Source organism: Carya illinoinensis, chromosome 9 (genome assembly GCF_018687715.1).
Source record: "Carya illinoinensis cultivar Pawnee chromosome 9, C.illinoinensisPawnee_v1, whole genome shotgun sequence".
NCBI classification, from domain to species: domain Eukaryota; kingdom Viridiplantae; phylum Streptophyta; class Magnoliopsida; order Fagales; family Juglandaceae; genus Carya; species Carya illinoinensis.
In genome coordinates, this window is record NC_056760.1 from 2,855,698 (window position 1) to 2,879,519 (window position 23,822).

The window sequence follows — 23,822 nt, forward strand, 5'->3', positions numbered from 1 at the left end:
AATTAATTTAAGAAGAATACAATTAAAAATAAATAAAATAAAGTGTGGTGTACGTCATAAAAATAAATATCACAGCAACAATTGCCTTATAAATTACCCCAATACAAGTGAGAAGGTTTCAAAATATTTAGCACTGTTGAGAGGCCTTCCTCGAAGAAAACTAAATTCAGATGAATGTTAGTTTTTATTTAGAATTAGAATTTTGTTATTTTGAATTACCTTCGCTATTTTTTTTTATTAAAGTTATTTAACGTTACTTAAATATATATCAAATTAACCGGTGTGACAAAATATAAAATAAAGGACAATGAATAACTTTTGCTCGTAAAGACTCCAACCGGCTTCTGCCCTTGAATCAATTTGGGATGCTCATAATTGTAGCACGTGTAGTCGTGTTATCTTTAACCATAAAGCAAATAAAAACAAAAAAGTATCATTGCTTCTAATCTCAACAGCCTTTTGTTGGTCATTCTTGCGTTATTGTAATGTCAATAGACTCCATACCCGTTTTCAAAAAGATTAAAGGGACCCTCTCTCCCCCTGCTATCATTAGAAATGATGTTTTCTGCCTACTCCAACCCTCTCTGCTGTACTCATTTTTAAGCCAACACTATTCCACTGCCAACGCAGACTACGCTGATATAGCGCTATCAGTATTAGTTATTGGATTCCATTTTATTGCTGTCACAAATATTTTAAAAAAAAAATTAATATTACACAATAAACTTTAGAGGTCTTGACGTCGCTGGTTACATCGCAATCGTTGGCGCGACATACATCTCCATCAACGACCAAATATGCAATTCAACACTTGTTATTATATGATGAGGTGGCAATCGTCGTCCTGCTTCCCAGGTCGACATAGTTTCACCCATTAATCCAGTTGCTTTTGGTAACATTTATTATTAGTTTATGTGACATTCATTACATCATACATAAATCTCACTCATTACTGTCTTCTCTATCCCTCAATAAATAAATAATTTATATTATCTTAAAACAGTGTTTTTTTCCTCATACTATTTCGGGCCGGATGAGTAGAGTTGACCTAATCCCAATGAAATGTATAATTTAAAAAAAGGTAGATGGCCCCAACCTCGAAAAAAAGAAAAAAAGTAGAGGAACCGAGATGCCCCCTTGGTGATTAGATTCCAACCGAGCAGAGAAAAAACCAAAAAAGCTATGAGTGGTTGGCGGACGACTTTTTCCCTCCTCTGTTGGGAGTAAGATGGAAAGGAATTTCCTGTAAATGATAAACAACAACTCGACGGAAATGTATTCCAAGCTCTTTAATTTTATTGTAATAATTTGTGTACGTTTCATGTCACATTAGTACTTGTATTTTAAAATAATTATTCAATAATATAATTAGAATCTCGTTATAATCATCATAAAGAATAAAAAAATTTCACTCTCAAACAATAAACAATTTTATATACCATTTAACATTGAGTTTTGCTACAGTTTAACCATTGTTTACTACTTACATCTGACGTAGATGTTATATTCTTCTTATTTTCCTTAATGCTGAAAGTCGTTCTGAGGAGAAGAAAATAGGCATTTCGAATTTGCTAGCACTTGCATCTCTTCTCAACTTCCTTTGTGAAACACCCGCGTCGCCCCTCCCTTTGCCTAGCACTCGAGTCCCCTTCCACCATTAGATCCTTTTGATTTTCCATTGCGAGGCACAGTTTTGTTTATTTTATTATGTTGTACATTTTTGCTAAGATCATTCTGCAATGTCTCTTGAAGGGCTATCAAGTAGGCCTCACCTTCACCTGCACTAGAGAGCAACACCATATCAAACATCTTTGACCATAGAGTTGATTGGATATACACAATAGCTTGCTTACTCTGCCTCTCGTATCTCTATCTTCTCCTCCATGAGAATGCTTCTTTCCCCTTGAGCCAATAGGTGAGACTCTCCCTCTTCCTCTATCTCCACTTTAATCTCTATCTCGCCCCTGCTTAGCTCAGGCTTTTTGAAATTAACAACCCATTTACCTTCAAGTTAATAAATAACTTGCTTCTGAGTAAAAGAAACTCGCTAGTCTCTTAAACTTCATCCTGAATTACTAAATAGATTGATTTTTACTATTTGAAATCAAACTCAGAACCGTTTCAATGGAAGAAGTTTAGAATTGTGATGTGGTGCTCAAACCAAGTTCACCACATCACGTGTGTGGACTAAAAATTTTAAACTGGCTGCTCGGAGGAATTTTCCTTAACATTATTACTCAATGTAAAATATAACATTTATGACTAATTTTGACATGCAATTTTAAGATCGGAAGGAAAAGAAAGAATGACTTCTCAAATAAATGATCCTTCTAATTGTTTGAAGTACTATTAAACACTTTTTGGTCCTTTATACTTCATTTTTTAAATGAGTACACAAGAAGAGGTATTTTATTATTTAAACGAGTGCTACTAGCCTATTTGATCATGCGTGCGCATCACCATCAGTGTGTAACTTTTTATGATTTAGAAAAAAAAAAATAAATCTGGTAAAGGCCAAAAGCGCACACACGAAAAAATAGTACGAAAATGTTTGTGCCGTCGCCGTTGCTCTAAACGAGTTGATCGGGGAAGCTGTCCAAAATGCACAACTCGTTGTTAACTGTTAAGCAATTCTCTGGGCGTGTCGGTCGGAGCCCTCTTTCCTCTTTGTCCCTTCGAATCCTACATGGAATTCTTGGCAAAAAAATAAAGAAACAAAGGGAAAAAAAAAAAAAAAAGAGTGCTTCCTTGGTCCTTTTAGTGCGGGTCAGTAAAAATCATCCCGTTAAAAACACGTCGCAAAGTCCTATTTCCCGCACGTCCGGGGAGGCTGCCCTCTCAAAACAAAAAGCTGGAGAGAAAGGGAAAGAAATAAAGAAAGACTAGCACATAGGTTGGCTGTAGCATAGGGAGAGAATAAATTGGGTAAATGATGAAGTCAAGAACTATTTTTCTCTTCTGCCCTTTCTGAAAAAAGCTGAGTGTGGTAAAGTGCTTTTGCCCTTCAATGGAGGGCATCGCTTCCAAGGCAAGCAAGAAAAGCTAAACGGAATTAGATGGCTGACTCTTCTCTCTCTCTCTCTGACTGATTAGCTCGCCCGCCCGCACTCTCGCTATCAGATCTGCTTATCTCAGCTCGAAGAAGATCTCCCTGATTACCGACTTTCTCAGCACTACGCATTTGCTGGATTTGCTCTGCTGCTAACGCTCGTCTGCTTTATTTAAGGTAACCGTCAAATCTTGCTCCGTTTGGTTCTCAAGAAAATGGGCGAAACGAAGGGAAAAAAGAAGATAATCCCGAGTTTCTATATTCGTTGCATGTTTCAACAGTTGAAAAGTTTGACTGAGGAATGCATGTATTTTCCCGTCACTTTCGCGGCAATGACGTATTTCAACCTTGTTTTCATTTGTTTTCTTTTTTGGTTTCAATTCATGCGCCTTTTCTCAATTTGACTCTTCTCGTTTTCTTGCCTGATTCGATAATTGTTTGCATACTTTCTGTTTAATTGCTGAGAAAATGGAGGAATACAGATTTTGCAGTTTTAAGTTTTCAAGTGGCGTTCACGCTACACAAGAATTGGAGAATGTCAATTCAAATAATCCAAGGAGTTAATATGTTCACTCTTCTTCAGTTCTAAAAATGATACTTGAATAAAAAATTATTGATTTGTTATTTAAACTTTTATCCTTCATTTTCTTGGCAAGCAAACAGCAACGTAGATACTTGATGAGCTCAAATTTTGATGATGTTTTCACTAATTACGAACTCATTTTTAGTTATCAATGTGTTGGCAGATTAAATTGGAGAAAAAACTTATGACACATTCTGGTAAGAAATTACTCATAAAGAAATGTAAAGAGCGTAATATTTCGAAGAATTCATAATTTGAACTTGTCTCTGGTTGAATTGCAGTCAATGTTTATTTTGTTCTGTTGAAAGATTGACTGGAAGTCGTAATGGCGTCAAAACAAAGATCTAAATCGAAGAAATTGGGTTCGAGCAACTGTAAAGCTCCTAATTCTCCTTCATCTCCAACCACATCGTCTTCCAAACAGTTTCTGGACACATCTATTGATGGTCAGAGCTCTCCTGCATCTTCATCGGCTCAAAGTAAGCCTAGATACTTTTACTCAGAGAGTTTACCATTGGATGCAGAGAGATCCAAAGAAAATGTCACAGTGACAGTCCGGTTTCGTCCACTAAGGTGCATCTCACCTTTCCAAACTCCATTGTTTTGAAAATATCTATTGGTGAGTGTTTTAAGTTGGTTTTGGTCTATGTTTGGAGCAGTCCAAGGGAAATCCGTCAAGGAGAAGAGATTGCATGGTATGCAGATGGTGATACAGTCGTGCGGAACGAGCATAACCCATCAATAGCTTATGCTTACGGTAAACTATATAAAACTCTGAAATTGTATAAGAGCCCGCTTTCTGTTTGAACTTGTCCCACGATTTTATAATCCTGTTGTTGAATGCACGTCTCTTTCCTTTTCATTCTCCAGAGAATTCAAGGAGTTGTTAGGTTTTCCTTTCTAAGTTATGGTTTTCTGTTTCACAGATAGAGTATTTGGCCCTACAACCACAACTCGCCATGTCTATGATGTTGCTGCTCAGCATGTTGTTAGTGGCTCCATGGAAGGCATTAGTGGTAAAAAAAATAGTTTAACCATTCATTCATTATTTCGAGCTTTCACAATTTGTCTAATATATCCCAAGTGTCATCATCATTGGGTATTCAATGACAAAGCAATGATTGTAAGCCAGAGAAGGATGGGCTGGAATGGTACTCTTAGGTGGGTTTTAGGTGCTCTGTTTAGGCGGGATGACAAGTTGACTGTTTGAATCAAAATTATTAGCAGTTGTTGCATTAAAGTGAAATGGACTGATACTATTTGGATTGTCATATGTATTGTTCTTTAAATTGCTGATGTCATGAAGAGTACTGTTTAAATTTTTATTACATTCTTTCCTTTTGCTACAGGTACAATTTTTGCATATGGGGTGACAAGCAGTGGGAAGACCCACACAATGCATGTGAGATGATATATTTATGCCCCTCCTTTTTTATTTATGTGAGATACATTTTTTTTTATAGGTAAAAAAAATATATATATATATGTATCTCGACAAATTTATCTGAGATACATTTGATAATGCATATTCCTTAAGTTTTCCTATATGTACATGCTATTCCACAATATTCTGCACGGTTAGAAATTATGACTTGGTGTGCTGTCATATTTTTTTGGTAGAGCTGATTCATGACCTATCTCTGTGTAACAGGAGTGAAATTGACTCCTGAATGCTTTCATCATGTTTTGGTCAAGGACAATGATACATCACCAACTATTCTACAATTTATCTACAACTTTATATTAAAAAATTATTTCTTTTTACTTTAATTCAAAATGATTGTCCTAGTAACAGTTTAAAGTACAATAAAAAAATAATTATTTAATATACAATTGTAAACCAATTGTAATATAGTTGGCATTATATCATTTTCCTTTGGTCAATGTTATATAGGTGGTGTTTATGTAGGAAATCTATTTTCCCATAGTAGCTTTATTTTCTTAATAAGGCCTATCTTGCTTATAAAAAAAATATTTAAGTGATTTTGAGACCCGTTGAGTAGCTTCACTTTTAAAATTGCTATTCTATGTACATTGCATCTGTACTATCACCTTAAAGTTGTAATTCTGCATATATGACATAAGAAATTACTTACGTCAACAGCAACATTTTCTTTTTCATATGGAAAAAAGAGATAAGTGATGATTATGAAAAAAAGAAAAAGAAAAAGAAATAAGTGATAACTTATTACCATTACCTCTTGTTGGTGCTTCCAAGAGAACCAGTAAGTGGTGGGGGTTTTAGACTTGTGGTATATTTTCTCTATCTTTGTATTTGAAGTGCGTTCAGCAGGAGCTTACATTCTTGTGTTATGTTTTTCACCCTACTAGCCACTATATTTGTGTTGTCTTTTTCTAAAAGTTAATTTTTCATTCTAGGTTGTCTTATGCATAGGTTAGATTATATCATCATGTTTCGCATACATCCATGTAGATTACAAATTCCTTAACTACACAATTCAATGTTGCATATGCATTTAGAAATTTTAAACGTCACTTATCAACAACAACAAAAAGAAAGAAATTTTAGATGTCACGCTCTACCCAATTCAGTTTGAAGTCCCATCCTTTTGTTTGAACTTTCATTTGGCATATGCTGCACCATAAGATGTATTCAATTATATTATGGATTAATATACTTATGACAGAACTTCTATTTGCATTTATATGGTACATATGACAATTGCAGGGTGATCAGAGGTCCCCTGGAATTATACCACTGGCAGTGAAGGATGCTTTCAGTATCATCCAAGAGGTACTGCATGAGGGATATTAGGCTATTAGCCTTTCTGTAACTTCCAACCTTAAATTTACTTATTAAACTACATTCTGACGTGTGTATATGCACTAGACTCCAAATCGAGAGTTTCTTCTTCGGGTGTCATACTTGGAAATCTATAATGAGGTGAGCTTCTTCACATTATTTATTGCTTTTTTGGCTTATGATTCTTGGCTATCTTTTTAAGGTTTCTTTTATTTCAGGTTATTAATGACTTGTTGAACCCAGCAGGCCAGAATCTAAGAATTAGAGAGGATGCACAGGTAGTCGTTAGTTACATTCTAAAACAATTACTCAAGTATTTTTTTGCACTCAATAGAGAAAATGACTTTTCATCTAGGAAGTTATTTACCTATACCTAGTATACACAAATTTTGATTTCTGAACATGAAGCAATTCTTCTCTCATTCTCTTATTTTTCAAATGACCTTGTTGCCAAGGATGGCACCTGTTTTACCTTCAGTGGGACTTTATTTTGTTAGACAATTAGTGTTACACATTGAAAGATACGACATACACTCCTTTCTGACTCTTTTATGCTGGAGCCTTGAGTTTCAGAATCACTGCTTTGGATTATTACATGGTTTGATGGTTTATCTAAAACTTTGTTTTCTATATGTTAAGTATGGCTATTTTAACTATCGAGCGATATCTGCAGGGCATCTTTGTTGAAGGAATAAAGGAAGAAGTTGTACTTTCCCCTGCTCATGCTCTTTCCCTAATAGCTGCTGGAGAAGGTACAAATCCATTGTTATTTTTTGTCATGCAATGACAGCCAAAAGAAAAAGGGTGGATCAAAAGTAGTGATGGAGTATTTGTAAATGATCCATTATCTATGAACAGCTTATTTTATTCTCAAAAAAATCTATGAACGGCTTATTGTCACTCGTGAACTCATGCTATAGACTTCTTGCATTGTCAAAACATATTTGTGACAGGATGATCAATAAGTATACCCAAAGTCAAAATCAGGGCAATATCTTTTGATTATGTCAGAGTAGTTTGTGAAACCAAATATCTAGATTGCTTGTCATCAATCGAGGGCTTAATCCCACATTGTGCCCTTTTCCTGACACCATTCATGAAATTCTGTTCATGTTTTTTCTAAGATTTTAGTTGTTAATGACAGAGCATAGGCATGTGGGGTCCACGAATTTTAATTTACTCAGCAGCAGGAGCCATACGATATTTACACTGGTATTTTTCCCTATCTTTTTTTTTTTTCCTTGATCGATAAACAAAATTTTATTGATCATAAGAATAAGCAAAGCCCAGGTATATGGGACATATACAAGAGCATCGCCTTAGCGTGCTATTTCAGTGATACTTTTTCCCTATCTTGGTGGAAGCATAATGTAGGTTTAATTAATTGTTGCATTTTGGTTACTTACAGGTCATTCTAACTTTTTTCAAGCCTTTTTAGATTAGATTTATTTTTCACATTTTCTTGATATAGACACAGACACAAAGACAAAGTCACGCACTTGCGCACATACACCCATCTTTTTGTGTGCAGAAACCTGCAGTGGAATGATAACACTTAATAAGCATAAAATGTCTGTCATATATATGGTCTACCAGCTTACTGGCCCTTAGATGATGCAGCTATCTTCTTTCTTCTGTAGCGAACTAGATAGGTCTTATCTCTTGTATTACATCTTGTATACTTGGGCTTTGCCTATTCTTATTAATATTACTGTTTACCTATCAAAAAAAAAAAAAAGATGATGCAGCTATCTATTATTTGATGTAGTTGAACTCTGCAGTGTACTTTTCCTAGTTGAATGGCCTTGTTATCTAGGTCAACAAGTTAACAACCAACTTATCAGTTATATTATGGATTTGCTTGAACACTTCTGTTTCATCCATATATACCTTTTGTTAAGATATAAAATAACTAATTAAATCTACCTCTTCCCATCAGTTTAAGCTTTTGGGATGAGGGGTGATTTCACATGGTATCTGAGTTTGAACTCTGACTCTACAATTTATCCCATTTATTTAAATATTCCACGTATTGGGCCATCTATTGAGGGAGAGCCTAACCCACACGTGAGGAGGAGTGTTAAAATATAAAATAAGTAATTGAATCTACCTCTTCTCATCAGCTTAATCTTTTGGGATAAATTGTGATTTCACACCTTTAAATAGAGAAAAATGGGAGATTTGTAATGCTCTCTTTATGCAACTAAACTATTTACACAACATTATTTTTTGTTTATAATAAATCTTAGTTTCTATTGTTCTTATCCAAGTAATGTGGAGGTCCTTAATCGACTTATATTCAACCTAGTTGCTATGTTTTTGCATAATTTCACCATTCCTAACTTTTATGGAAATTTTGTACATTTATCTTTTGACAGTATAATAATCAGTCAATTCCATGATTACTTATCGGGTTTCCTCAAATGATGCATGTTGTTTAAATTTTATTTTTGCAAGAATGGTTACAAACTTATCAAATGAACATCTTCAGATAATATTGTGAAAACACTTACTCCAAAAGCCTCCACCCTCCCAAGGAAACTTCAACTGGGAAGAGAGGGAAAAAGAAAAAAACACATCATCTACCTGTTTCCTTAAATTGCTTAAAGCAACTCTTGCTCTACATTCTTTGGCATGAGCCACAATTTTTAATTCTGTTGCTATCTGATATAATTTCTAAATGAATTTTATAAAAATTATTATAAAAAAGTTCTATTGCTCTCTTTTGGCATGACTTTGCCATTAGTGCTGGTTATTTGTTTGGCCCTTCTAGTGAGGCAATGCATATATGACGGTTGTTTGTTCTAAAATGTTATTAGGTGCTTAACTCTCTTCTTTTCCCCCTCAATTATTATAAGAAAATGGGTGTTGTTCCCTCATTTAGAAGCATGAGATGCTATTATATTTTTTCCATTTTCTTCGTCTTTTCATTGAGTAAACCATCTCATCTTCCAATGATTTAATTTTTTACATATTCATTTTGGGTTTTTATTCCTTTGAACTTAAAACTTCTTTTACTACCTTGTTGACAGACGGTTGAGAGCAGCCCATGTGGTGAAAATAGTGAAGGAGAAGCTGTAAGCCTGTCACAACTGGTAATTGTTTGACATAACTGAAACTACTTGTTTCCTTTCCATGTTTCACTAGTGATGTGGGACGAATGAATTGAAAAAATAAGAGTTCTAATTTGTCTGTAGTACTGATATTTGGTTTTATCTTTTATTTATTTTATGAGTTGTTATTTTGAACAAATTGAGTTCAATTAGGACGTTTACTTCAAATTAGATTAGGTTTAGGAGTCTTATTTGGGTTTTATTTGCTTAGAAGTTTATCTGAAATAAATCCCTAATCATATTAAGACATTCTCTAGTTTGTTTAAAGATATTTTATACTTTAAAGGAGACAAAATTATTTTGTGAATGGAATAAAATTTTGAGAAAGGTGACTTTCTTTCTTCCCTTCCCCCAGAGATGAAGTCGTCTAGTATGTCCGGTCTAAAGGTTAACTTGCAAAAATCAGAGATGATACCCATTGGAGGAGTTCAGCGTATCAGACAGTTGGCTAGTATTTTGGGCTGTACGACAGCGGTGTTACCCATGACATATTTGGGGCTTCCGCTGGGGTCGGTTTCGAGAGCGGCTCCAATATGGGATTCAGTTATAGAGAAAGTGGAAAGTCGTCTAGCCGGTTGGAAGAGATTATACTTGTCAAAAGGCGGAAGGATTACACTGATCAAGAGTACTCTATCAAATTTACCTACCTATTTCTTGTCATTGTTCCCTATTCCAGCAAAGGTGGCAATCTGACTGGAGAAACTTCAAAGGGATTTTTTGTGGGGTGGATTGGGAGAGGAACACAAATTTCATTTAGTTAAGTGGGAAAAGGTATGCAGACCTATCTCGAAGGGGGGTTTGGGTATTAGAAATATGAAAACCTTCAATCGGGCGTTGCTAGATAAATGGTTGTGGCGGTATCATAAGGAACCCGAATCCCTTTGGAAGACGGTAATAGAGAGCAAATATGGGGAATTATGGGGGGGTTGGTGCACAAAAGAAGTGAGAGGAGCAAACGGAGTGGATTTGTGGAAACATATAAGAAGAGGGTGGGAGGTGTTCTCACGCCATACTCACTTTCGTCTAGGAGAAGGAGACCGCATAAAGTTCTGGTATGACACATGGTGCGACCATGTTGCTCTAAAGGAATCTTTTCCTACACTATTTAGAGTAGCAAGAGATACTGAAGCTTCAATAGCAGAAGTAAGGGTAAGATCGGGGGCGCAAATCCAATGGAACATCAACTTTAGTAGGGCGGCACAAGATTGGGAGATGAGCAGTTTTGAAGCTTTTTATAGCCTTCTGTATTCAAGTGAAGCGAGTATTTCACAGGATAGCCTATGGTGGATACCTGTAGCCAAAGGCATTTTTTCGGTGCGCTCTTTTTATAAGGCTCTTATTCAAGAGACACCTGCCCAGTTCCCTTGGAGAAAGTTATGGAGACATAAAGCGCCTCCCAAAGCTGCGTTTTTTGTGTAGACAGCATCCCTTGGCAAGATTCTTACTACTGATAACTTGAGGAAGCGTAGGGTGATTATCGTAGATTGGTGTTGTATGTGTAGGAAGGGGGGCAAATCGGTGGACCATCTCTTAATACACTGCGAGATAGCAAGAGGGTTATGGAATGAGGTGCTGGGCAGAATCGACTTGGCTTGGGTTATGCCTAAGAAGGTGGCAGGAGTAGTGGCTAGCTGGACAAATATGAGAGGCAACCAACAGATAAGAGAGGTGTGGAAGATGATACCCATATGCATCATGTGGTGTTTATGGCGAGAACGCAATGCAAGGACCTTTGAAGACAGAGAGATCGATGGAGGAATTGAAAGTTTTCTTTTTTAGAACTCTTTGTATTTGGACCATAGCGGTTGATTTTAATGGCCTAGAGCTACATGACTTTCTGATGTCCATCGCCCATACGTAGCGATGGAAACTATACTTTGTACCGGGCAATTGCCTATTCTTTTGATAATATAATTTATTTACTTATCAAAAAAAAAAAATTTATTGCTTCTCCTGCTTAGCTTCTTCTCTGCATCTTCTTCTCTTCTCTTATCTATTTAAGCTTTCCTCTCAATTCTTTGTTGTCCTGCCTCAACTAGGAATCTTAACCTCCTTTAGTTCCATATTTCACTTAAAAAATGATTCTGTTGTTGTGTATTCCCAATGTATATAACTATTTTATATTTTACTTATACCTGCAGAACCTCATCGATCTGGCTGGTTCTGAGAGCTCAAAAGCAGAAACTACGGGTGTGAGACGGAAAGAAGGATCCTATATTAATAAGAGCCTCCTGACACTTGGAACTGTGAGGCCTCAAACATTATGTTGGTCAAGCATTTTTTGAATTCAGAGTGCTTTTTGTTTGCTTATCCTTTTGATTCCATTATAAAATCAAATTTTATCTTTGTGGCTCTGGTTTCTTCTAAAGCGTGCTATTGGTTTATACTTTTTTTCTGTTACTATTACGTCATGTTTGTGTGAGACAGTAAACTGAAATATTACGTTTGTGGCTCCTAATTTTACAGTTTTGATGGATGTTTAAAATGGTCTTTCTCATCGAAGGACTAAACACAACCACCAGTGAGATTACAGGAAAAACTTGTAGTAAATATTGGTAACTCTTTTTTGGGGTCTGGACTTCTATAAAATATTTAACTAAAACTTTTCATTAGCAATACTGTAAAATCTATATCTTAAGTTTTTCCCTTCTTAGTGGATACTCATAATTGAATTTGCATAGTTGATTCCTTTTCTTTTTTGGTAAAAATTCACTTGAGTTGATTTCTGAAATATGAGACATGTTTTGTCTATGCTTAGAATATTTTTTTGAGATGTCAATTTATATCCCATGTGATATTGTGAAATTGTTTACAGACAGCCAATTTAAAAGTTGCCTTTTTAGAAGAAGAAATAGGTCCTTGTTTCTAGTCATATATAGGAGGAACTTCAATCCACTTTGGATTTGAAATCCATTGCATACGGCAAGGCAAGGTCACTTCCCTTGGTATTCAACTCTCACAAACCCAGAATGGTTTTAATAGGTTTGCTTACAGTGACCACATGCAATTTAAACAGATTGGTTGAGCATGGAACCAATTCTTGTTCCACCCCCCCCCCCCCCCTTTCCTCTCTCTTTCTGAGACACACATTCTCCCTTTTGGTTTGATTCGTGGCATATTTCTTACCATATTATTTTTAGCAAGTGCTTATCGACCTCTGCAGTTTTTTTTTTGGTCTTATCTGTTGGTTCTTTGTGTACAATCTCTTATAATTATGCAATTGTACAAAATATAATTATGTGCAAATGTAACAATTTGTGGTTGTCATAGGTTATATCCAAGTTAACAGATTCCCGGGCTACTCATATACCATACAGAGACTCTAAACTGACCAGGCTTCTTCAGTCTTCATTGAGTGGTCATGGACGTGTATCTGTAAGGCTTCTCATAGATATATATTTTTTTGAAACTGGCTTGATATATATCTGGGTGAATGATATGATAATTTTAGAACATGTCTGGTGGTAGCTAATTTGTTTTTAATGAGAAGGTACTAATTACTGATTTTTATTTACTCATTTATATCTGTCATCTGAAATTACAGCTTATTTGCACTGTCACTCCTTCCTCAAGCAGTTCTGAAGAGACACATAACACTCTCAAATTTGCACACCGCGCCAAACACATTGAAATCCAAGCAGCACAAAACAAGGTCCATTCATTTTGTTATTTCTCTGAGTTGTCTTTATTTTTCTAGTATCCTCTTTGGCACTTATATGAAGAAATCGTGCAACCTGCAGATTATCGATGAGAAATCACTTATAAAAAAATACCAAAATGAGATTCGTTCTTTAAAGGAAGAATTAGAACAGTTGAAGAGGGGGATTGTTACAGTTCCTCAACTAAAAGATACCGAGGAAGATGATCTTGTGGTCTTAAAACAAAAGGTACAATCATACTGATGTGGTTAATTTTGGGCTATTTCCAGGGCTTCATTTCTTCTAAATATTTATGTACTTGATCTTTTACTTTGATATTTGGTCCCACTGCAAGTTTTGCCTATGCCCATGTTTTTGTTACATTCAGGAGACAGTGAGTGGTTTCCTCTAGATTGCTACTAACACATTTACTATTACTAAACAGAAATAACAACTGACTTGAATCTTTTATTTTTGTATAACATGGTGTGTAAAGCTAGAGGATGGTCAAGTCAAGCTGCAATCACGATTGGAACAAGAAGAAGAAGCTAAAGGTGCTTTATTAGCCAGAATTCAACGGTTGACTAAATTAATTTTGGTCTCCACAAAAGCATCGCAATCATCAAGAATTCCTCATCGACCCGGTAATAGAAGGAGACATTCCTTTGGTGAAGAGGAGGTATGACTGAGTTGTACCAAAAGCTTCTTTCCCTCTTTTCTTTGTTTTTTGTTTTATGCTGCCTTTTCTTCTTCTTATTCCTCACTTCTATTTTATCTGATAGTAAGCAATCTATTTGATCTGATAGTGGTTGCTTATGTAAAACATACAGCTTGCATACTTACCTCACAAAAGGCGGGACCTGGTATTAGATGATGATAACCTTGAATTGTATGTTTCTCTTGAGGGGAATGCTGAAACCACTGATGACACATTGAAGGAGGAGAAAAAGACCCGGAAACATGGATTGTTGAACTGGTTAAAGCTACGGGTATGTATTGCATGGATCTATGTTTCTTTTTTTCCTTTTACCTTTAAATTTTAATTATCAGTTAGCGATTTTCATCAGTTCTTATGTTTTAATCATCTGATAGTATAGGTATTGCAACTTTTGGAGTTTTCCATGTATTTCATCCCTTTCATGTACCGTTAGCATCTCTTGGAGTTGGATTCCATTTTTCATTTCTCACTCTTTCTGTTCTTCCCTCTGCACTACTAGTCATGGTTATAGGATTCAATAATCTATAGAAAACATCTTAATTCTAAATATTGGTCATTAAAGTGTTTTTTCATTCATGCAATTAAATTTTACCAATATATTATTAGAAGCTCAAATCCTTTTGTGATTTCCTCGGAGAGGTATTTGGGGTATTAAAGTGCCTAGGAAAATTGATTTCTTCCTCTGAACAGTTGCTCTGGAGGGAATTCTATTCGGGACAAAGTCAAAGAAAGAATATTATCTAGGTGGATTGGTGTTGTATGTGAAAGTGTAGCGACGAGTCTGTTGATCACTTCTTACTTCACTGTTCTGTCGCTGGCAATCTTTGGTCTTTTCTTTTTAAAGTTCTTGGGATTGAGAAGAGTGATGTCTGAGAAGGTTGTTGGCATCGTTTCAAATTTTCCATTTCCATTGGAATCTATTACAAACTCCTAGACAGCGGGAGGCATAAAAGTTAGTTTCCCATGAGACTTTTTGAATTATTGCTTCCAATAATTCCAGAAGTAAAAACAGAGCTTAAATCTTAGTTAAAAACATTATACCAAGAAAAGATTAAGAGTCTACTTTATGACCATGCAATGATGATCTTCGTTCTACTTCCTTCCATGTTCTTGATTATCTGTGAGCTCAATGGTTGTCAATGTCTATGCAAACTTAAAGACTCAGACATATTTAAATAACATAACCTTTTTTTTTCCTCTTTTGCTTTATTCCTTCTCTAATTTATTTTCAAGTTTTGGAGCTTCTGCCAGTTACTTTTTGTTTTTGCCTTGTCAGAAACGAGATAGTGGCTTGGGAACTTCAACAGGCACCAGTGATAAGTCTAGTGGAATAAAGTCTATAAGTACACCTTCAACCCCTCAGGGTGAAAGTAGTAACCTCCATACAGAAACCAGACTTTCCCATTCTCTGCTTGCAGAAAGCCCTCCATTTACGGATCTTTTATCTGAGGCTAGAGAGGACAGTGAAGTTCATGGGGATAATTTCCTGGGGCAAGAAACGCCTCTGGTATGTGATTGATTGCTTTTTATCATGTAATTAAATTGTACACAAGCCAACATATTCATTTCCTCAGTGTTATGTTCTCAATTTTGTCGTTTACTTATCAAAAAAAAAAAAAAAAAAGTTCTCAATTTTGTAATATGCTTTGCTACAGCATATTGGTTTGAAAAATCTCAAAAAAAAAAAAAAAAAAAAAAAAAAACTTCCATTATCAAAAGGTACTTAAGATGGATGAATACATTTTTTGATAGGTCCCAGCTCTAGGCCTGTAGCCCAAGAATTCAGCATTACCAATCTATTGTGTTAATGAAACTTAAGTTTTTCTTTATGTTACCCTTGAAGTGCATGTCAGTGAACAAATGTTGTTGTCAATTAAGAAAATATACTTGCCTTGCCTAGCTAGGTGTTTATCTTGTATACTACCTGTGTACTTGGGCTTTGGCTTGCCTTCATTAATAAAATGATCGCTCTCCTATAAAAATGTGTTGATAATTATAAGAGTACAAATTGTTCGTATGTGGTACTTTATTTGCTCTGTCAAATTCCGCACTCAATTTCCATTGCAACTTCCTTCTTTTTATCTCTACTAATACCTCAGGTCCCATGCTGCTTTGAGTGCTCGAATATTTAATTTGTTCTCCCTTAGAAATACCATCTTAGCCTCTTTTGCACAACTTTGGGGTGTATTTTCTTCCCAAAAGCTGATTCGAAACATTGTAGTTCCAAATAAAAAGGTTCATTATAAATCTTTCCCCAGATTCCTTGCATATGAACAGAGTTAGACCTCCATGTACTCATTTATTTGTTTTTGAATTTTTTCCAGACTAGCATAAAATCAATTGATCAGATTGAACTTTTACGGGAGCAGAAAAAGATCTTGTCTGGAGAGGTGGCACTCCATTCAAGTTCTTTGAAGCGGTTGTCTGAGGAGGCTGCAAGAAACCCCCAGAAGGATCAGATTCATGTAGTATCTTGTTACCCTACCCTGGACTGTTTCTTCAACTGCGAGTATTTTGCCTTAGAATTCATATCTTATAGTTATCTTTCAATTTAGGAGGAGATCAAAAGTTTGAAAGATGAAATCATGGCAAAGAATGAACAAATAGCTTTGGTGGAAAAACATATTGCTGATTCCATTATTGCCTCACACAATAGGATGGATAATTTGGAGTTATCACACGTAAGTCTAGCTTTCCTTCTTGTTGTGTTTGCGGCTTTCTGGTTTCTCATGTCAAACTTATGCTGCTGCTTGTTTTATGCTGCAGTCTGTTTCTGAATTGATGGCTCAACTGAATGAGAAGTCCTTTGAACTTGAGGTGATCAGCTCTGTATATCTTGATCCAAGATTTTTATTTGATTAGTTACAAAAATATCCATATTTTAGTTTCAGGTTTGTTTAACAAATCTAAGTGGAGTGTTGCAAAGAAATCAAGTCATCAACAAAGTTATGATATGTATGAAATGTTGTCATTTTCTGCTGTCACGAGTGCTTTTATGTTTTATTTTTCAGGTTAAAGCTGCAGATAATCGTGTGATTCAAGAGCAGCTCAGCCAAAAGGTACAAGAACCACACAAACAAAATTCTGTGATTTTATCTTTTTGGGTTTTTAGTTATGCTATTACTCAGAGTCGTGACTTCTTGTTACCTTCTTTCAGATCGGTGAATGTGAAGAATTGCAGGACACAATTGCCTCCTTGGAGCAGAAGCTCTCCAATGCACTAGAGTTAAGAAATTTGACTCCCGTAATCAGTCATTCTCAACAATTTACTGAAACAAAGAACTGCCATGGAGAGGATGGCTCAGACAAAGGGAGTGCATCATTAAATGATATGAGCGAAGGATTGCTCTTACAAGCACAGGTTTCTCTACTTCTCCATTATCTAATGCTACCGGAGGATAGCCATCTCAAAATGAATTTTTCTATTTTACAATGCATGCTATAAAAAGGAAATCAACACAAAAATTAGTACTGATGAAGGCATCTCCTTTTCCCTGTATTTTCTTCACGCTGATTGCAACTTGACAATATAGGAATCATTCTATCATTGTTTGATGGCGCTCTTTGTTGTTTGATTTGTCAAGTGGGTTGATATTACTTATTTTGTCAATAAGGAAAAGGAGATTGAAGAACTGAAGCAGAAAGTGGTAGAACTTGGAGAATCAAAAGAACAGCTAGAACTTCGGAACCAGAAACTGGCAGAGGAGAGTTCATATGCCAAAGGGTTAGCCTCAGCAGCTGCTGTTGAGCTCAAGGCATTATCAGAAGAAGTTGCCAAGCTAATGACTCATAATGAGAGACTAGCTGCTGAGCTGGCGGCATCTAAGAACTCGGCTACTCAGCGTAGAAATAGTCCTGCAGTCAGAAATGGCCGGAGAGAGAGTCACGTCAAGAGAAATGATCAAGGTGGTTCAGTCTCCGATATGAAGAGAGAACTGGCCGTGAGTCGGGAGAGAGAGCATTCATATGAAGCCGCTCTATTAGAGAAGGATCATAGGGAGGCCGAGCTTCATAGAAAGGTGGAGGAATCCAAGCAAAGAGAAGCTTATCTAGAAAACGAACTTGCCAATATGTGGGTTCTTGTGGCGAAGTTGAAAAGTTCCCATGGTGCTGAAACTGATGTCTCTGAGTCAACAAGAGTGACTCAGCGAGTTGACAGTGACGCTTTTGGGATTTAGAAAATGATTCCATGATGAACTGGGCCATCGATGGGATTATTGGTTCAGAGAGAGAGAGAGAGAGGTTTGTGTTTAGTGATTTGGTGTGCATGGTAGGAAATTCCTGATTGTGTATATAACAAATGACAGCTTCTTGCTTATTGATGTCCCCTTGTTTGTTTATCTAATGTGACGTTTTTCTCTAAGTGTAAAGGACATTTTATCCGCCCGCATGTACTATATATAGGAGAGTTTGACTGTTAACTGTGATTCTAAAGCGACATTTTGCTAATCCAATATTCATTTCGTTGGGACCTATCGAATTGTGTTGTTAAAGCATTTATCATGTACAAGCTTGCAGATTTCATGCATCTATTTTTTTTTTTTTTTAATGATAAATATATTCCACATTCGTCTGTGAAAGGAGGAGTCGATAGATGAAAATTATAGTATAAGAATCTTATCCGTGAGTGTATGCAAGTCTCGTACAAATGGTACGGCCTATATTCTAAAACAATCTAATTCTAGCATAAAAGGTTTATGATGTATCCAAATCGAATAGATTAAAATTATAAGAGAATCTCTACTAAGTAGACCGATAGCTTTTTGCCACACAAGTAAAATTCATGAGAATTAACATGATGGCAATTATTCTCGGGTGATCAAGCCATGCATACATAGATTTTCTGATTTCATCGTCTGCAAATAAACGACTATTTTAAGATGGAGTGTTAATAACAACTAAAAGTACTTAACATTATGATCATCAGCTCCAATATTCAGTCGATGATCAGCTGATCCAAAAGACACTAGGAAAACGGTATTGAAGTTTAATTGCCATTTGATCAAATTCAACCTTCCTGCTAACACCCTGAATTGCATGAAAACACAACGAAAGAGCAACTAACAAAACCAATTGAGCATTAGGTTACATATCTCATGTTGTCTTACCTTTACATACTCATATATATGATTTGGAAATGCCTCGTAGCATGTTTCAGCAGCATAGGAATGATAAAACAGGAAAGGGCAGGGTGAAGAAAAAGCTTTTAGAAATTTTTGTTTTGTCCCACGCGCGCACGCACACTAATTCTAGCTAGCTTACATATTCGCACTTATATCTAATGCTCATATATTTTATGTATTTATAGGAGAGTTGAGAACTACTATTGCTGTTAGAGCCTTAGAGTTAAATCTAGCTTTGCCTTGTAATTCGTGACCTCGGCGCCATGCTCGCCTCCATAAAATCCCTTATCATTTTCATCTGCACCAGTTGCCATAGTTGACACTTCAACAGCCGTTCTCCCCAGAGTCAGCTCAAGAAAGGAAATTGCTTTAGGCTTGACATAAGGATGATGCTTATCTTTCCTATAAGCAGCCCTGCCTAGGTTAATCTTGCATCCACCCACGTGTTCAGACGCAGAAGGACCATATTCCAGCCCTGCAAGCTTTATCCCTTGTGCATTCTTAGTAATTGATCCATACCCTACCCTTGATTCCGAATGATAATAATTTACATGACCATGGTTCGCCCCATATTGTTTAGTCGTAGACAGGACCAAATGCTCAAAGTTCCGATCATCATTGGGCGGTACCGCTGTTAGAGGTGCGGGTGTCAGAATGATCTCTTTCATTGTTGCTCGGCTTTTCTCGACATAAAATCTCTGTCCCTTATTGCGTTCTTTCCGGTGCGCATTCTGGTGGCCTCCTAGAGCCTGTGAGGTTGGAAAAGTTTTGGAGCAGAGTGGGCATACGAAAGGAGGGTGCAAACTCGGCCATGCACCCAGGCCCAGCCTTGTCCTAGTGTTTGATAGAGTACTGGTTGATGAGCTTTCAACAGAGATAGCTTTTCCTAGCATCTTGACGAATTATCAAGAAAATGTAGCTAAAATCAGAGAGAGAAAAGATCGAAACACTGACTATAACGATCCGGAAAGGAAAGGCTTACGAGAGACAGTGGCAGTGGATGTCGAAGTATGAAGAAGATTCTATAATATACACATAAGAAAGTACTGGGTCTATGTCGAGTTTTTGGGTTTAGGAAAGAAACTTGACAAAGTGCATGCATGCTGCGCGCGGCTAAGTGAAAACCGGACACGTGGGATCGACAGGTTAGATATTAACCATGGTTAGAGAGCTAGCTCTTCTTTTTGAAGGAGTACATACACAAATGGTGCAGTTCAGCACTCCTGACATCTGATCCCTCCCATTGAAGACATTCGTCTTGTGTTGGAGGACGTGAGCTGAGCGTCAACCACCTTGTAGCTCAAAAGCCCAAACACATATTGTTTTTTTTTTTTTTTTAATTAATTAATTTATTTATTTAAAGAAGGAAACAAGCTAATTAAGCACCTGTTTTGAGTTTTCAAACAATAGATCCCCTTATTTTTATTTTGTCTCAGCTGTTAAAAGAGCAGGACATTGCTTTTAACCAATTATAAATCATCTTGAATAAAAATAAATAAATTTAATTATTTATATTATATCTTTAATATTTTATCTTTCTCATCTTTGAGTTAGATTCTCTTTCAATAAATAGGTCAAACACGTTATGTATATAATTAAATGAGTAAAGTGTAGAGTCTAGATTCAAATTCAGTATCTTATTATGATATTTAATTAAATGATTGATATTATATAAAATTATCAATTATTTCAAAAAAGAAAATATTTTATTATATTAATAAATTGTGTTTCCATGCATTGAACTCAAAGAAACAAAGAGGGAAAGAACAAAAAGAAAGCAAGAAAGATTATGCAACAAAATGAACAAATAATTTTTCTATGATTCGTAGGAGTCGCCCCAAGTTAGGTTAGCCTGATAAAACCAAAAAATAATAAAACATATACTACGTAGTACTGCTTTTTTTGTCTCTCTCGGGGGAGGATGAATGGCCACGTGCTAAACCACACAAACCAAGTGTACGGTAGTCTAAAGGTTAGTCATTCCCACTCAAAATGTCTGCTTCTGTGATTCCATAACAAGAATGGCAATCTTATTGGGCCGACTCATAAATTACTCAAACCTCAACTAAAACAGTTAGCTTCAAATTTAAGGCATATTTGCCGAAATCGGCTTGTATTCTTTTCCCCGGCGGCGGCGTTTCCTAAATTTCTGCAATAAGACTCCTTATGCCATAAATTTCTCCAGGTCCAGCTCGCTCGCTCGCTCGCTCTCTCTGGAAGGAGAAAACCCCACCTAACGGCGTCACGACAGTCGTTTTGTACGCAGGTTTCGATCCATAACCCAGGCCAGGCGTGGGTAATAGAAACTTGGGATTACCAGCTCGGCTTAATTAAGCCCATTCTAGTATTTGCAATTGGACAAGCTCTGATTTGGGCTTTAAGCCCGTGTTGATAGAATCCAAACCCTAATAAAATTATTATTTTTTCTATATTTATATATCTATCTCCAATTATTATTTTCACATCTATATCTATGTTTTCATTTTACGAAATTATTATTTTTTCCTCAAACTACCACTACGAGTTCTACGAAAATTTACGTATTTAATCATCAAATTGTCACTTAAAATATTAAATTTAAAACATAAATTACGTTAGATGTATAAAATCTGAATGACATGACACATTATTATAATCTTAAAATGATGTGCGAAAATGACAATTTAATAACGAAAAATAGAACTTTCCCGTCCCACACTCCACAGTTATGATATCTGTGAAGACAATCGTCGTATTTCAAGTTTATTTCAACTTTAAATTTCGTAAAAGCTTTGATATCACAAGCAAAAGAAGCTAAATAATAATGATTCGTTATGTTAAAAGTTCTATTTCTAATTCCTTCTATACTCGAAAAGAACTGAGAAATTAAAGTTATACTTCTCAGTTGTCCAGATTGAACCCATCTCAACCCGCAGCCTATCCCAGACTTGAACCCATCCAACGTTAGCCAGACGATTGCAAAAAGAAACTAAGATAGTAATTCTAGCTAATTCATCCAAATTTGAGCGTTGACAGCTGGGGGGAGGAGGAAGACCAAATGGCAATGCCACCACTTAAAACAGGTGTTGGGTTTAATATAAATAGTATCCTGTACAAACATGGCACACTTGTATGCCAAAAATAAAAGTAGAACCAAATAAACTGTGGATACATGTTAATTTATATCGCCCAAATAACTGAAAACCAATAAACCTTGCTTTGTCTCATAATTACTACACTATCTACTATCCCAGTCCATCAAAATATACAAAAACTCAATATGCAATCACTTTTACGTCTTCATTGCGCACTTTATTAATATGACTAGCTGCGTCATTTTTTTAATATAAAATAAATATTTTGGCCAATCACATCAATTAATGTGTAAAAAATACGTAAAAGTGATTATATATAGCATAACTAAAAAATATAAAGTCTCACGGTAAAAACGATTGGTATATTGGTTAAAACAATCCAGCAAGAATAAATGTATTTTATGCTAATACTTTTTACTATTCCGAATTTATTGAATAATATCACTGACCTTAGAAAGTGCGACACAAGTATATGCCACAAACGAAATTAGAAAAAAAAAAAAGGACATTCTTTAGGGTATAGATCAATTAAGTATAATCTTTTTCAAGCATCATGAACAAAAGCAATTCAATAAGAGGCAAAAGTACAATCACAATGAATGACAACTTAGTAAAAGGATTTCTAAGCATCAAGATAAGTTGCTAAATGTGGTTACTGTGGGAATAGGAATCAACATTTCCACTCATATCCTTTCTCATAAGGCAAATCGAATTTTATGGATGCTAATTCATTCACAATACATAACTAATAATCAAACCAGAGTTTGTTAATGTACCTTTAAAATGATTTTTTTTTTTTTTTTTCAAATGACCAAGTTTAATTTTCTTATATTGGGGACAAAGTATAAATTAAAAGCAACATTTCAATTAGAGTTGGTTAAAAAAGCCGCCCCTTTCTTTATTCACATACTCCACTATCACAAGTAAATCCCAAACTGACAAAAAACCATGGCTCTTTGTGATACCGCACAAATGCCCGACACACACCCCAACTTAGGCAGAGTTGAAACAGTAGCGTGCAAACAGAACAGTTTATTAATAATTAGAATCTCCTAGGATCAATATTAATGCATTTGAGTTTTTTCAAGAGAACTAAACATGATTGATTTGAGGAAGGAGTTTCAGGTAAAGCATCTGACTAATAGTATTTCCTGAATGCACAAAAGATTTATCTGCAGAAAGCACTTAGCAACAGCATCCACGTGTGAAGAAAACAATGAGATATCCCATGACAATTTTAATCAACCACAAAACAGTCACTGATTAATGCTGGTCTCACTAAGTGGCGTTCTGTAAGGTCACTCTCAAGACTCGAATCCCCGCAATTGCACTTTGCAGCCTAAGACTTTTACCATTGCAGGACAATGGTCCCTTCTATTCTTGTACCTTTTGCGACAAATAGATCCAATCTACAAACCAAGTTGAATGTCTTGTAGAAAGTTTTAAGAGCAAGAATATTAGTAAGTTTAGCACTGGAGCCCGTAACCATCTTTGCACAACTCAACTTCTACAATCAACTTTTTTAACTATTAAAAAAAAAACTTCTACAATCAATAAATAGTATACTGTAACGAGATAACAAAAGCCAAACATCCGAGGGAAAAATTGGTTATTTCAACAATATTTTTATGGAAAGATCCTGATAAATAATGTTCAAATGCCAGCAGAAGATTACGAGGTGCAATAGTTTTGACAATAACACACTTGAAACTCACATGAATAAGATTACCATAAACAATCCAGCTTAAGACACTACATTT

General features: G+C 35.8%; 2 protein-coding genes across 2 annotated transcripts; one reads left to right on the plus strand and one right to left on the minus strand.

Moving 5' to 3' along the window:
- The first annotated feature begins 2,732 nt into the window (after positions 1-2,732).
- LOC122276327 (kinesin-like protein KIN-7K, chloroplastic) lies at positions 2,733-18,338 on the plus strand. Its single transcript, XM_043085959.1, has 25 exons — positions 2,733-3,226; positions 3,796-3,829; positions 3,914-4,205; positions 4,292-4,389; positions 4,559-4,648; positions 4,982-5,034; positions 6,322-6,387; positions 6,484-6,537; positions 6,615-6,674; positions 7,070-7,148; positions 7,541-7,608; positions 9,429-9,491; positions 11,651-11,755; positions 12,780-12,884; positions 13,054-13,161; positions 13,250-13,396; positions 13,644-13,826; positions 13,978-14,136; positions 15,142-15,372; positions 16,190-16,330; positions 16,421-16,546; positions 16,632-16,682; positions 16,877-16,924; positions 17,023-17,226; positions 17,480-18,338. The coding sequence occupies exons 3-25, from the start codon at positions 3,958-3,960 to the stop codon at positions 18,041-18,043; spliced, it is 3,051 nt and encodes a 1,016-aa protein (XP_042941893.1). The 5' UTR covers positions 2,733-3,226; positions 3,796-3,829; positions 3,914-3,957; the 3' UTR covers positions 18,044-18,338.
- A 581-nt stretch (positions 18,339-18,919) lies between these two features.
- Positions 18,920-20,019, minus strand: LOC122276328. Its single transcript, XM_043085960.1, has one exon. The coding sequence runs from the start codon at positions 19,879-19,881 to the stop codon at positions 19,198-19,200; it is 684 nt and encodes a 227-aa protein (XP_042941894.1). The 5' UTR covers positions 19,882-20,019; the 3' UTR covers positions 18,920-19,197.
- Between the last annotated feature and the right edge of the window lie 3,803 nt (positions 20,020-23,822).